The 16,061-nt window shown below is 39.6% G+C and overlaps 1 protein-coding gene across 1 annotated transcript in view; it reads right to left on the reverse strand.

The window, feature by feature from the left end:
* The window catches only part of nAChRbeta2 (nicotinic acetylcholine receptor beta2), a 264,693-nt gene that overhangs the window by 202,906 nt on the left and 45,726 nt on the right, over nucleotides 1-16,061 (reverse strand). The window contains exon 7 of the mRNA XM_083140885.1: nucleotides 2,887-3,190. Within this exon, the coding sequence (XP_082997011.1) occupies nucleotides 2,887-3,190 (304 nt within the window). The remainder of the gene's footprint in view (nucleotides 1-2,886; nucleotides 3,191-16,061) is intronic.

Below are 16,061 nucleotides of genomic sequence, written 5' to 3' on the forward strand. Positions count from 1 at the left end.
ACAAATTTTAAAACAACATGTAACGAACGCAACTGTGAACAAAACACTGCACACAAAACATATTATGTTCTCAGCAATATTGCAAGAAATGGAACACGTCCAATACGAGGGTAGTTTGGAAAGTAAGGTAATGGGAGCAGAGATGACAGCACCATAACCTAAATCGATGCACGATCGATCGATAAGTATGATCCTTCACAGGAGCCCTTGCAGAGTTTCAGCGCAGTGCGTTGCGAGGATTTTGTTTATAAAATGATTTCTCCTGGTCTGCAAAATATCCGTTCACAGCATGAATCACTTCATCGTTATCGGAAAATCGTTGTCCTCCGACCCATCTCTTGAGGTTAGGGAGCTAGATCGGTCTAATAGGGCGGATGATCCAATAATTCGAACTTAAGTTCATGGATTTTAGCCATAGAAATCATTGACGTGTGAACAGGTGCATTGTCCTGGTGGTTTTGTCCGTTTTTGAAAACACTTGCACGTTCACCTACTTCGCTTGATCAAACAATAACTTCACAACACACTGCGCTGAAACTTTGCATGGACTCGTTTGAAGGATCATACTTATCGACCGTGCATCGACATCGATTATGGTGCTGCCATCTCTACTTCGTCTACCTTACTTTTCAAACTATCCTGGTACATGACTGTGTTTTAAATTACTTCCTTAACCCCTTATCCTACAGGAACGAAAGGAAAACAATTCTGCAGAGGAAATCATGAGCAATGAGTCCAGAGTCTTTAGGACGTAATTACAGTTGCTTTTTTTACATGTTTTCTGTGATTGAAGCCAGAAACCAATTTTTACGATAATTCTAAAAATTAAATAATTGAAGTTTTCTAATTCATGTTAGCTCTATCAGACGAAAACCATAACTTAGCAAATATTCTTCTCTTTGTTTTGGTTATCCTTACTTGTGTACAATGCACAGTTTTCGAGGTAAATTTGTGGCAGCATTCTTTCAAGATGGCGGCGTAAGTGCAGATCATAAAGTGGTAGATTCTTTAAAATCGGGTTTGTCACATTTTATACTACGAAGACAATTAATTCCCCAGACATTTAGACACAATTACTTAAAATAGGAAACTGTTCGTGGCTGACGATCCGAGATGTTTTTCTGACGACGACTGATGCAGATACAGGCAAGAAGTGCAAGAGTCCGTTTAAATGAAGAATGATGTTCAGCTTTTAGACCTCAACTCTGTACAGTGACAAACCGATATAATATGCTTTTATTTTTGTGGTCATTAGTCATTATTTTTTGTCATAGAGCTTAAAATATTCAAGGAATGCATCATTCTTTCCTACATTCTTTTTGCGCCATCTGACGTCAATTTTTTCATGTACCTTTCATTCCATTGAACAAATCGTCTCTTGTTCTTCCTTTTTCCGTTCATGAATATGAACAAAATGGAGCAACACTTCCCTAATAGCTAAGGTATGCCAAGCAGCTTTCAACTAGATAGCACATGATCAGCGGATCGAATCCTGTTGACACTTCTCTGCTTTCCTAGACCTGGAATCGTACCCGGGATCTTTTGCACCAAAGGTAAGAGAGTTAACCAATTGCCAATGTAATAGTTGTTTCCTTCCGATAAACTTGTAATTCTTCTTTCATTATAAAAGAATGTTTTCAGGCCGTTAAAGAAAATAAATTTCTCCCAGTGTTCCATATATTACTACAACTTAACATTTCTATTCTAATACTGTCCTTAAACTAAGTTTTCTATCTTAGTGTATTTAATATAGCATTATTTCATCATCTCTTTCCTCCTTCATATCATCCTACAAAAGTTCCTCCGTTCTCAACGATACTATTCGTGTAATTCAACGTTATTTGTGAATGTCATTAACTGTATTCTTTAAAAGTTTCTTTACATGCCCTATACTATGTATTATCATACACATTGCCATCACTAGAGTAGAATTACTGACGCTATCTAATGAATCAAACTAAGTATGTGTACACGAGGAAGCCAAGGCAAGTGAAATTTCGACAATGAACAAATGACAAAGGAAAATAAGGAAAGAGGAAGGAGAGAAAAAGAGAAGGTAAGAGATAAAAAGAGAAGGGATGCAAAATAACCTAACATAATGTGAAGTAAGAGAAGATCGAGTTGAAGGGAAAGTGGGAGAAAACTTTGGATGGAAAGTAAGAGAAAACTTTGGATGAAAAGTAAGAGAAAACCTGGAGAATAAGGAAACACAAGACTTTGGACGGAAAGTAAGATAAGACTTTGGAGGGAAAGTATGAGAAGACTTTGGAGGGAAAGTATGAGAAGACTTTGGAGGGAATGTAAGAGAAAACTTTGGAGGGAAAGTAGGAGAAGACTTTGGAGAGAATGTAAGAGAAGACTTTGGAGGGAAAGTAGGAGAAGACATTGGAGGGAAAGTAGGAGAAGACTTTGGATGGAAAGTAAGAGAAGGCTTTAGAGGGAAAGTTAGAGAAGGCTTTGGAGGGAAAGTTAGAGAAGGCTTTGGAGGTAAAGTTAGAGAAGACTTTGGAGGGAAAGTAAGAGAAGACTTTGGAGGGAAAGTAAGAAGACTTTGGAGGGAAAGTAAGAGAAGAAACTGGGAGAATGCTTTGAAGGGAAACAGTCTTGTACGGAAAGGCTATGGAGGGAAACGAAGAGAAGACTTGAGGGAAGCAAAGATATGTTTAAGGAAACTAAGAAAGGAAGTCAGAGATAAGAAGTGATGAAATGAGAAGTGAAGAGAAGAACAATACGATGAGAGCAAGGAAATGATGAGTAAAAATTACTTTTCGCGATGGGAAAGAAGACTTGAGCAAAGATTCTTACATTAAAAAATCAATAAAATTTACTTTGCCATATGCAGAGAGCTTAGAACTGAACATGGTAATAAACACATATCTTACTCACCGAAAATGAACATTGAGAACGCAGACAGTGACGCAGATGGAGAGAGTGACGAGGATCATGGTGAAGAGGAGATACTTTCCCAGGAGAGGAACCGCCAGAGACGTCGGAGGAATGATTTCGGCCAGCAGCAAGAAGAACACAGTGAGCGAGAGGAGAATGGATATGCAGAGGGTTACCTTCTCCCCTGAATCAGAAGGCAAGTAGAAGACGAGCACGGTGAGGAAGGTGATGCCCACGCACGGGATAATCAGATTCACAGTGTAGAATAGTGTCTTCCTTCTCATCGTCAGGTTGAAGGTGATATCTGGAAGATAAAGAGGTTTCAGTTGTTAGTGGAGTAATCAGGTAAAGAGCAAAGTCAAATAAGCTTTCTCTTAGCACAGTAAAATTCATATTACACTGGACATCATTTGAACTGCCGGTTGGAAACTTCGGAATCAGTGATCGATTCAAGTGTGTTCGGCTGTTATCGTTTACATTCGTTTCCCAGTGTGTTCGGGTTTTATCGTTTACTATCGTGTCGCAAGGTGTCGCGCGGGACACCAAAAACACAGTACACATTACACTGGCCATCTTTTGAACTGGCGGCTGGAAAGTACCGAATCAGCGTTCGGTTCTTTTTAGGGGTTTTACTGAAGGGCAGGATGTATGCAAACAAACTACAAGCTTTAAAGGACAACATTTCTGCTCAGGAACATCACCGGAGAAACACTGGGATGAGTTACGGCGAATATGCAAACGCGGTATATAACGTGTATAAATTACGTTAATATCTGTATGGTATGTTTAATATTATAACTCATTTTGTCGGTTCGGTTCTATAAGAATCACCCTGTACTATCCAGATGTTGCATTTAATACCCCAGTACTAATTTATTTTCACGTGCTGCTGCAGTTTGGCAACACACTTGACCTTGGCTCTCAGTGTACCTTCCTGGAACAGTCCAGGGACTATGTTCGTTCACCGTTATTTGAAATATATCTATCGTTGACTTGTTAGAGAGCTCATAATTTCAGTGTAGCGCAATAGTGGTCCACAAGATCACTGACGGATGTATTTTAGAACAGTAGTATTTCTATGCAAGTAATAGTTTCTACAATTTGTTATAAATGTATGAAGTGTCCAGACCTTACTCTTCTGTGAAACTTTTGAAGCTACCATAACTACGACTCTTCAGAGTATGTTGATGTTCGTGAGAGAAATTTCAAAAACGTGCAGCGCGAGAAACAAGCACCCATTCACCAGCACTGAACTGACCTAATCCATGTCCCTGAGAAAGTTCTGTATTGACCCTGATATGTAAATATCCTGACGCACAGGCAACTCGCTTAACTCCGTGCTTGAGTTGGTTGCATAACGATTAGGAAACACGCAAACTTTTTTTCCCGAGATACGTCAAAAGGAAACAAGATGTTTAACATCCCGTGTTCGTGTGTTGAATCGCTACGATATCAGCAACGTGATGTGTTTTTTACTACATTTTACTAAACTGGCTTCATTTTTTAAAAAATATCTAAGTATAAGATCTCTGATGAATTAATTACTAGAATTGGCTGTTTTTGACCATGGTGGATTTACCGGTATTACAAATGGCTCTATCGGGCTATTATTTACGTGTCGGGAACACTCGTGTGACGTAGGTTACTTCCCCTTCCCCCCAACATTTCCATAGGGTGCATTATTCCTATTCTGACTTTTCAATGAAATTTAATGTAAGTTAACGCATGCAATTGATTATTATTTACATAAAACTTCCAAAATTACAATACTCTCATCTTAAGCAAGTCAAGAGCCATGACGTGACGTCATACTTTCGGGTTCTTTATACCAAATCGAAGGCACACCGTATTTTGGGTTTTGGGTGTTGAAAATTTAGGTGCGAATTGGATTCGAGTATATATGTATAAATAGAGGGTGTATCATAAAAAAAGTAAACAATTTTAAGAATTTTTTTCCACTAAACTATATGGAATACAACAATAATATTTGTTTCTTATTCTCTCCTTTAGCTGTTGCACATTCTGTGGCGTAGGTGGCAAATAGACTTTGTCTTTCACAAAATCTCAAATGCAGAAGTCTAAGGGTGTAAGGTCTGGGAACTTTAAGACCCAGCCGACTCTTTCTGCACCTGTAAAAGTTGCTATTTTCTTTAACTCTACGCCAGCGCCACAATTGCCGTGTATACAAAAGCCTTGCGCATGAAAACAAAACTCATCGTTATACAACAAACCTCATTGTTGTGTTTCACAGACTTTTTTAAAAAATAATAAACCTTATAAGATGTGTAATCTATTATGATACAAGCTGTATACCACGGTATTAGTGTAATATAGTGAAATGTGCTTTTAATGTTCAAATGGCAAATGTAAATGCTAATGGCAATTGTAGTATTATAAACGGCAATGGTAAATGTAATACTATGGTATTGTTGTAATGAAATATTGATACCATGTACTACTAGACGCTTTAAATTGAAAATGATTTGTTTCCTCAAAAGCTTACGCAATAATTAAGGTGCGCCTTATATTGATGGCGTCTTGGATTCGTAGAAATATGGGCCTACCTGTATACATGTACCTTGGATTCGGCCACTTATTAAATAAATTTGAAGAACTGATTTGGAAGTTTATCTATTACATCGTTTTGGGGACCCAGGCCTTGAGTCAGCAGACTGGAAAAGGATCATTGCAGTCTACAGTTTCGAGGCCATAGAAACGTTTCGCGAGTTCGATTCTTATTAGGGACATATTTCAGTGGTTCTGTATCCAATAACTGTAGATTCTGTATCGATTATTTTCTGTATCGACTAGTTAATCTGTGAATAATGTTGACTTAAATGAGATTTTGACCATTTGAAAACCACATACCCAAAAATGGTGCAATCACTTTTCTTCTTGCCTGTACAGTGAGGTTCTTTCTATCGCATCTCCAGATCTAACACGTACATCTCTTATCTGTTCTATCTTCCTTGCTTGGTCCTCGCGATTTCTTCGGTGTAGATGCAGATGGCGTAGCGAACGCTGGAAACTGGTCATCTTTTCTGGCGAAAACCCCTTTTTTGGAACTAATCCTGAGAAATCATCCCTCCGGTGTCCTATCGGGGATTCCTCTCTGCGTTCTACAAATCTGCCCATGCGTGGAAGCCGGGGGAGTTAGGTTAGTTGCTGTAAACTCTACCAGATGTCTCCCAGGTCGTGACCACAGCTATAACTCTGGGATAATCCTTTAGAAAACGTGCCAGCTAAATCCCAGACTCCGAACCACCTTTCTTTTTTTTTCTTTTTTCCCCTTTACCTTTTGGAATTCGAACGGCCTCTGCGAATCCTGCGTTATCCTCTTCTTGCTCTCTCTCTCTCTCTCTCTCTCTCTCTCTCTCTCTCTCTCTCTCTCTCTCTCTCTTCTCCCCCTCTTACCCTGCACCATTCTCTCTTGTTTTCCCTCCATTTCACTCTCCCCCTCTCTTCCTATTTCTCATTCTCTCTCTCTCTCTCTCTCTCTCTCTCTCTCTCTCTCCCTCTCTCTCTCTCCCTCTCTCTCTATTTCTCTCTCTCTCTCTCTCTCTATCCCTCTTACCTGTATCATTCACTCTTCTTTTCCCTCCATTTCACTCTCCCCCTCCCTTCCAATTTCTCATTCTCTCTCTCTCTCTCTCTCTCTCTCTCTCTCTCTCTCTCTCTCTCTCTCTCTCTCTCTCTCTCTCTCTCTCTCTCTCGTTCTCTTTATTTTTCTCCCTCCCTCTTTGTCATTATCTTTCCATTTCCTCTTCTTTCTGTCACATTCTGTCTATGCTCTGCCTCATTCTCACAAATTCTCTCTTTCTCATTCATCCTTCTGTCTCATTCTCACTTTTTCCTTCTCCGACTCATTCTCACTCTTTCTCCTTCTCCCTCATTCTGGCTCATGCACACTCTTTCTCCCTCCTTCTGACTCATTCTTCCTCTTGCTACTTCTCCATCCTATTGACTTATTCTCATTCTCTTTCTCCTTCTCTCTCTTTCTGACTCATTCTTTCTAATTCTCCCTCATTCTGACCCATATTCACTCTTCTCACTCTGGCTCATTCTCACTGCTTCTTCTTCCCAATCCCTCTAACACATTCTCACTCTTTTTTTCTTTTTTCACACCCTCCGAGTCATTCTTACTCTATATTTCTCTTTATCCCTCCCTCTGTATCATTCTTTCTCCCTTCCTGTTCCGTTCTCTCTTTCTCCCTCCATCTCATTCCCTCTTTCGTTCCTATCTTTCACTCTTCCTCTCCATTTATGTGTTTCTCACTCTCAGTTTCTTTTCTCTTCACCTCCTCTCTACCTTCTTTCATTCTCTCTTTTCAATATATTTTGATTGGTGTTGTCTCAAGTTTTTCGCCTGACAATGAAGTGAACTACAAAAATACACCGACAACTGGAACAGCGATCATTTTGTTAATCTGTGGAACCTACTTCCTATGAAGCAGAATCGGTTACGAATCGAATTTATGAAGTAATAAGCAATAACGTTTATGAGATCGATTCATTGAATAGATTCAAAATTCTCTATGATTCGTTCCTTTGAATCAGCTTCTTTACGGACCGTACCCCTTTATGACCCGCTCTACTGGATCGAACGCTTCGTGAACTGTTCTATTGAATCGATATATTACATAATGAATTATGAACACTGATACGTAAACCGAATTACTTGAACCGTTATCATTCATTTTAATTTAAATTTAGAGCGATTCGTGGCTTGTTGAAGTTTTATGATTCGTTGAATTCAAAGAAGAACTTGTTTTACTGATCAAATTAATGGAATTTATTTTTCATAAAACTGAAATGTATGCTTCGAGCTATCAAATCGAAATCTGAATTGTTCTAGTTTCATGGATTAAATCCAGTATCTACGTAAGTTGCCACTGTAAAAATTGCGAATCCCCAAATACAATGATACCTTCCATTCTGACTCCTAGAAGGCTTTCACATCGAAGGAACAAACGACATGTCGCGTGACAATATAGTAGCAAGCCCCTTAAAAACAAGCCTTGAAAAACAAATGCAACTTTTCATACCGGTCTGTGCTTCGTTGTTCTGATTGGCTAAAAGTTGTCCAAGATCAACGTAACATCTGTTTATTGCGCATGCGTGGTAATGCTTTATCCAGACTGGAGAAAGAGGTGTGTGAAGTTTGTGTTGAAGTGTCTTGTTTCTTTGGTGTGAAGTTTGTGGTGAAGTGCCTCGTGCCTCTTTGGTGTGAAGTTTGTTGTGAAGTGACTCGAGCCTCTGGTGTGAAGTTTGTTCTGAAGTGGCTGGTGCCTCTTTGGTGTGAAGTTTGGGCAGAAGCTCTCTTGCCGTTTTGTGTGAAGTTTGTGGTGAAGTGCCTCGTTCCTCTTTGGTGTGAAGTTTTTAGTAAAGTGCCTCATTGGTGTGTAGTTTGTGGTGAAGTATTTCTTATTGCTCTGGTGTGAAGTTTGTGGTGAAAAGTAGTTTGTCTGCGGTCACATTTTTCAGACGAGAAATCTCCTTTGAAACATTTAGGACATATAACAACTCTATAAAACTGATAGAATTCATGTACATCGGCTATTTGAAAAACTACATCTCTCAACTGGTAATAGCAGTGTACTTTAAGACATAACTGCGACAGTAATGCGAAAAGTAATGCATAGTAATAGAGGGGACAAACAAATCATCGAGTACACATGATTTGAAATCGAAGTGAGAGTTTCGGAGTATCACACTGTAACTCATACAACCCAGAGGTTGGCATCCTTGAAATACAGAGGCGTTTATTTTTGAAACTTGATTAACTTAAATGACCCACCGCGTTTGCTTAAAGCCCAAAGATTACATCCGAGAGAATAATTGTCGGCTTGGAAACAAAGGAAATTATTCTTATCTCAACCAGAAGGAAGATAAACACTACACTCTCTCCCCCTTCCAAGGCCCGAAGATACGTAGTTTCAAGATAGGGTTTGCGGGGAAGGGAGGGAAATCAATTTGTAAGCGGGAACCCAGCCAGAAATCTCCCCATCCCGCCGCTGCGTTGCCCCCTGTCCCCCCTTTCCTATCCTCAACCGACAAAAGTCCTTTCTGTTACCTGGGCAACCTAGTCTGGAAGTTTAATCTCGTCCTCAGATCCCGAGCGACTCTTAAACCACTTTATTCTCCACAGCAGGATTACTTGTTGATTGATTTGTTACGACAGGAAACCCGCGAAATTCTGGTTCTGCTACCTGTCGGTAGGTGGCAGCAATTGTACATTTCCGGCGGGCTAGAATGGAGTGGCGCTTCAGGGGCTGTCAAGCATGAGAAAGGCTGTGTTTGGTAAATTGGAGGAACGGTGGAATTATAATTAATTAATGCCATGCAGAGCAAAGGCATTCGCACGCCTAAAGCAGCCCTTTGTGAGGCCGAGGTTTCGCTTATCTTTGCACGCATTTTCAGTGTTAGTCTACCACCATGAAGTTACGCCAATGGCCGCAGAGAGGCGCTGCAAGCAGACACCGTACTTCCATCTATGGACGCCGCGAGCTACTACATCGGGTCAGAGGCAGAAACTCAATGCAGAGAAAACAGAATATCTTTCAATACCATCACGACAGATCAAACAATTACGAAATGAATGAAATTCATAGATTTACATGTTAAAAAAAACAAATCCGTATTTGAAGGGGAGTTCAGGGGTCTGAACTCATTAGTTAACAAGCACTAAACTATTCTCTTTCCGACGATAAAATCTCTCTACTCTAGTTGAAAGTTGAGGCTCTAAAGGGACACTCAGCACACACAAGAACAAACACAGGACAACATGACCCCACAGACAGTGGCGTGCCCAAGGGGGGGGGGTTGATGGGGGTTATAACCACTGATGTGCGTCTAAGCGTAAACAACGATTTTCTACATTCTACACGTAGACTATTTTATACATGTAGACAACGTAATCTATGTAAACAGCATGGCGAAACGTCAAAACTTAGCAAAGGGCGCCGTGGAATAAAAAGAAAATTATACTGCGTATCAGTTGCTGATGTGTGAGGAGAACTTTTCATACTCTTTCTTCCATATTAGAACAATTTCGCATTTAGGAAAAAACCTAACAGGGAATATTCTAGTGTTTTATAGGGAAAATACCACTCTTGCCTCACGACTGCCATCTGTTGCTTTTTTGCATACAATTTATCTTCTTCCATAGTTGATGAGAGAAGAGAAGAGAAATTTTGTTGTAAATAGGATTCCTTTCAGTTCGTTAGGAACCAATATAGTTGAAAATGTCACTTTCCTTTCATGAAAGGCTTGAAAATTAATTTTAATGCACTTTAGAATGTCTACGTAGTCTATGTAAACTACAACCCAATGTTATCTACGCGGAGATTACGTGTAGACAACGCATGTAGACGTAAACTTATAGTTTACGGCACATCACTGGTTATAACCCTCCCCTTTCGCCCAGTATCTCTAAAAAAAGAACGTCAAAGGTAGGAAAATATGACAAAATGCGGGCTGACTACCAAGAAAAAGTACACATAACCCCTCCCTTTCGAAAATCTTGGGCACGCCACTGCCCACAGAGGATTATACTGGCCGTAGGTGTTGGTGCCAGAGCCTCGTTGTAAATGAAGATAAGAATTCAATTGAATGTGATTAATTTGGTTTATTTCATTTCGCATTTCTGCCACTTTTCGCTAATCGCTAGGATGAGTGATGATGTATGATGAAACTGATGAAGGAGCACGTACAAAGAACACCCATTCCGGGATTCAAACCCGGGACCTCTGGCGTCGCAGCGCGCTAAGCCATTTGGAATGTGGTTCTCCTGATGACGTAGTGGTAACGCTATCACTTTGTAATCAAGAGCTCACGAGTTAAATCCTCGTTGGAGACGCATAATGCTTCGGATCCCACACTGTAGGTCCGGTCCCGATTTCTGTGCATAAATTGTACTTAAACTATAAAATATTTCTTTCAAATTTACAGTGTGAATATTTTGCGTGCGCACAGACTTCTTACCACCTAGGAATTCAAGGGTATTTTCAGTTTTTATTGGAGAAACAAAATCGACTCATGATTTTCGAAACACAATTTTGAAACGTGACGATCTATTTCACTCAAACGCCTTCTAACCTTATAACTGCTGTAAAAATTTATGATCCAAAATCCCTAAATTCATATCCGTTATTGTGGTCACAAAATTGGAGATTTGCCCCACGCTCCAACCCCCAAAACTTCTAAGCCACTCACTGTATTAACAAATTGAAGACAAATTAACATGCAAAAATTCCTAAGAGAGAAACTCCGAGATTGCTGCTAGATGGAGACTCTGAGACATAAGCGTAACTTGAAAAAGGAAAGAGGTGTATTCGTTCCGCAAAATCTTTAGGTTTATTAAAATTTACAAGTTAAAATAACTTTTGTTAACCTCCTGGTACGTGAGGTTCATATTGTGTCCTTTTCAAAGTTAAGACCAAAGTTGCGCTGCTGCTCGAAGATGTTAAAAATGGGCAAAATATTAAAATACTTAAATTATACATTAAATATATATTTTTCTTTTGTCATTTCACTCGTCTGTTATATTTCTTCCATTTTCAAAATTGAATACTATTAATTGTAAATGAAAAACAATTGACCACTATAATTAATGGTTAAGTGGGAGAAGGCATTCATGCATTAACTTCGCCATGTAAACAAAGCCATAAATATTACAATTATATTCTTTACATCAAGACTGATGGATTCATTCTCTGGGATTAATATATGTGTTTGTTTTCAAGTACACTTTATGGCTAATAGGGACTAGAACTAGAGTTTAAAGTGGGATCTGAACCACTATGTACAGTCAACGGCAAAGATAATGGTAAGTAAGTTGTCCACAACTATTTTTATTACTTTCTTATTCTACATCCTGTGTTGTTTTAAGGAATGAAACTATGTTGCTTCGAAGCAGTATTGTTCTCTCCTTATTGACGTTATTATTTCAATTCATTGTCATCACGTTGTGTAATACAGACCGAATGAAAATGGTGGTGGACAATTCGCCTACTGTTTCTTTCGCCGTTGTGTGTACCTTCGGGTATCGAAACCGGAATATCTTGATTACAAGGTGAACGAAGTTATCACTACGTCATCGTGGAGGCTCGTATTCCCCCATCGACCATGGGTGTTTCGGGTGTAATCTACACTAAACGTTACCCCGTCAAACTAAGTGTTCTAAAACACTAGTCTCTTGCCTGTATTCGACTTTTGAAGCGAATAGACAACCTTTGCGACTTGCGTCTTCACAGAACAGAAAGTGTGGCATTAAAGTGGAGAAAATCCTTACGATGCATATAAATGCATCAAATTAAGTTGGCAACAAGAAATATAATTCAAAGAACCTCATAAAAATATGCATTTTCAGATATTTTCTCTTTTATGCACATCAACAACCATCATTTCAAAGGAGTTATATTGCAAACTTAACGTAAATCAGCGGATGAGCTAAAAATTCACGAAGTTTCCTTTGATGCATTTGCAGCTTCTAGTACTTGCGAACGAAATCAAATGTTTCAACTACATACAAGGCCCCCCTTTTTATGTTGTCATTTTCGGAGGTAAAAAATTAATATATCAAGTAGGGATGGCCAAACGGATCCGGATCCAAAAGTTCCGGATCTGGATCCGGATCCGAAAGTTCCGGATCTGGATCCGGATCCGGATCCGAGAGTTCCGGATTCGGATCCGGGTCTGAAAGTTTCGGATCCGGATCCGAGAGTTTCATATCTCAATCCCATTATAATATTACCACACCTTAAAAGGTATTATGATCTTCGATTACAAAGAAATTTTTCGTTAGTCCTACAATAATTTTTTTCAAGTGTTGTTCCTAAAATACTTTGCTACGCATCGGCTAACACACTCGTGCACAAATGTCCGAGGTGATTTTGTAAATGCCATTGAAACGAATATGTATTGATTCGAATGTATTGGAAATGAAAACACACATAAATGTGAGACATTCCATTCCAGGATGAAACCTTTTTTTTTTAACAAGATAGAAATGTTATACAAAAATTATACAATTGTTCTACAGTTAATGTTTTACAAATTAAAATAAAACATTATAATATATGCAGTGTTAAATAATAACAAAGTGTAAGACTAACAAGGGAGGTTATCTAAGTGTCCTCCTCCGTTTTCCATGAAACTTGGCAGTATAGTGGGGCCCTAAGGAAGAATTAAGTGTTTTTTTGTTTCAGCTATAAAACGGTTTTAGGGGGCAAAACCCCCTCAAATGTCAAGATGAGGACAAATTGAAGTGAGGATCTGACCCCTGTGTCCCTCCGATTTCCATGAAACTTTGCAGGTGTATAGTGGGGCCCAAATGAAGAAATACGTTTTTTTTTGTTGTTTCAGCTAAAAAACAGTTTTAGGGGGCAAACCCCCCTCAAATGTCAAGATGAGGACAAATTGAAGTGAGGATCTGACCCCTGTGTCCCTCCCATTTCCATAAAACTTGGCAGGTGTATAGTGGGGCGCAATGGAAGAAATACGTGTTTTTTTGTTTCAGCTAAAAGACTGTTTTAGGGGGCAAAACCCCCTCAAATGTCAAGATGAGGACAAATTGAAGTGAGGATCGGACCCCTGTGTCCCCCTCCGATTTCCATGATACTTGGTAGGTGTGTGTATAAACGGGCCCAAATGAAGAAATACGTGTTTTTTTTGTTTCGGCTAAAAAACTGTTTTAGGGGGCAACCCCCTCAAATGTCAATATGAAAACAAATTTAAGTGAGAATTTGATTTAAGTGTCCCCCTCCGATTTCCATGAAACTTGGCAGGTGTATAGTGGGCCCAAAGGAAGAAATACTTTTTTTTTTGTTTCAGCTAAAAAACGGTTTTACAGGGCGAAACCCACTGAATTGTCAAGATGAAGACAAATTGAAGTGGGGATCTGACCCCTGTGTCCCCCTCCGATTTCCATGAAACTTGGCAGGTGTGTGTATAAACGGGCCCAAATGAAGAAATACGTGTTTTTTTGTTTCGGCAAAAAATTTGTTCTAGGGGGCAACCTCCTCTCAAATGTCAAGTTGAGGACAAATTGAAGTGGGGATCTGACCCCTGTGTTCCCCTCCGATTTCCATGAAACGTGGCAGGTGTATAGAGGGGCTTGAAGGAAGAATTACGTGTTTTTTTGTTTCAGCTAAAAACTGTTTCAGGGGGCAAAATCCCCTCAAATGTCAAGATGAGGACAAATTGAAGTAAGGATCTGACCCCTGTTTCCCCCTCCGATTTTCATGAAACTTGGCAGGTGTATAGAGGGACCCAAAGGAAGAAATACGTGTTTTTTTTTTTGTTTTTTGTTTCGGCTAAAAGATTGTTTTAGGGGGCAAAACCCGCCTCAAATGTCAAGATGAGGACAAATTGACGTGGGAATAATCTGACCCCTGTGTCCCCCTCCGATTCCCATGAAATTTTACAGGTGTATAGAGAGGCCCTATGCCCCCTGTTTCTTCCTATGCCATATTTACGTGGTTTCGGGGTCAGATCCTCACTTTAATTTCTCCTCATCTTGACATTTGAGGGGGGGGCCTCTATACACCGGCCAAGTTTCATGGAAATCGGAGGGGGAGACTTAGACCTCCCTAGTAAGTGTATTAATTAATTACAAATCGCGCACGCGCACACACACACTATATATATATATGTGTGTATGTATATTATATATATATATATATATGTGTATATTAGCAGGTAACAATATGTTATAAGCACATTCTTACTTTCCAAAGAAGCGCATGTGGGATGGCAAAACGGATCCGGATCCGGATCCAAAAGTACCGGATCCGAAAGTTTTGGATCCGGATCCGAAAATTGTTCGATATAGAAAGTGATGTTATTTTTTAATAACCATTCTTAAATCTCTAGTTTCTTACCTTTTGTGTTTGGGGCTTTATTGGTTTGAATTGAGTGGTAGGAGGCATTATCCATGACAATGACAGATCTAGGTGTGAGATTCGGAATAAGTTTCTGTTCCAACCGCTTCTCGAAGTTCTCGGAATTCATTTCGTTATGGTAATCGCCAGAAGTTGTTTTGGCCTGGAATATATTAAGTGCTTTGGGAACAAACCCCATGGAACCCCCGGCGTGACTTATAAGTCTCTGTGTCCCGGACTGTTGTTTGTGAAGACACCTGACACATCTTCACTCTGCCAACATTTTTCTTACTTTGTAATTAGGATGAATCCAAGTTTCATCAATGTAAACAACAGGCCTCCCTTCGTTGCGGAATCTGTTGATGGCACGAAGATATTTTGCTCTCCAAATCACAATGTTGCTTCGTTGAACCAGAGCTAAGCGGGAGCTTCTACATTTTTAAAATTTAAAGCCTATTTGTTTCATAATTTTCCGTAATGTTTCTCGCTCCCCCTACAATTAATTTCTTCCCTAGCAATAGCTAAAAGTTTCAATATTGTAGGAACTTCTCTTTTCACTACGTAACATTTCATGGATTTTCCTTCGCAGTATACACTTATCCATGTCGTCAATTACAATCTTGTTCTGTCGAGCCAGGAGTTGACAATTTCTGGTCAGGGGTTTGTAAATATTTTTTCTCTCTTTTCAGTTTATTAAGCAAGGACTCCGACCGCGCCTTTAGATATAATGCTCTCTTTAGGGGTTGATCGCGAGGATAATTCCACCCGCCTCTTTTCTCTTCACACTTCTCGATGGTTCGTAGCAGAAAATTTCGCTCACTGCTGTCTACGCACATCAACAACACTCCTCGAATTCTTGAAGAGAGAAAAATTAGCAACACTGTATCAGCGGAAGTGGGAAGGTCCTTGCCCGACCACCGCCAGAGTAAACATCGGGGGTTAAAGAAGGGGGTGGGGGAGGCAGGTCAGTTCGCATATTTTCCAAGGTTTCAGAAAGCTTGGTGGATCTAATAGCATATGTGAAATCAACAAGTTAAGAGGCACTTTTCAAACTCACATATTTTGATTCATTTGAACTTTGACATACTGAAAGGGCCACTTGAGGTAGGAAAATATGCAAAATTGCAGATCCATATCTTTGGTATTTTCGACATTACAGTGTTGCAAACTGCGATTTTGACAATTTTTTCCAACATCTTGTTAACTTTAAATTGCAATATTTAGGCAACAAGGTCACCTATAGAAGTGATTCAGACAGCATTGGAGAGGCCCTGAAGGTCTCTTTCACACTAG

Source organism: Lepisma saccharinum, chromosome 19 (assembly GCF_977018435.1).
Source record: "Lepisma saccharinum chromosome 19, izLepSacc3.1, whole genome shotgun sequence".
Classification (NCBI taxonomy): domain Eukaryota; kingdom Metazoa; phylum Arthropoda; class Insecta; order Zygentoma; family Lepismatidae; genus Lepisma; species Lepisma saccharinum.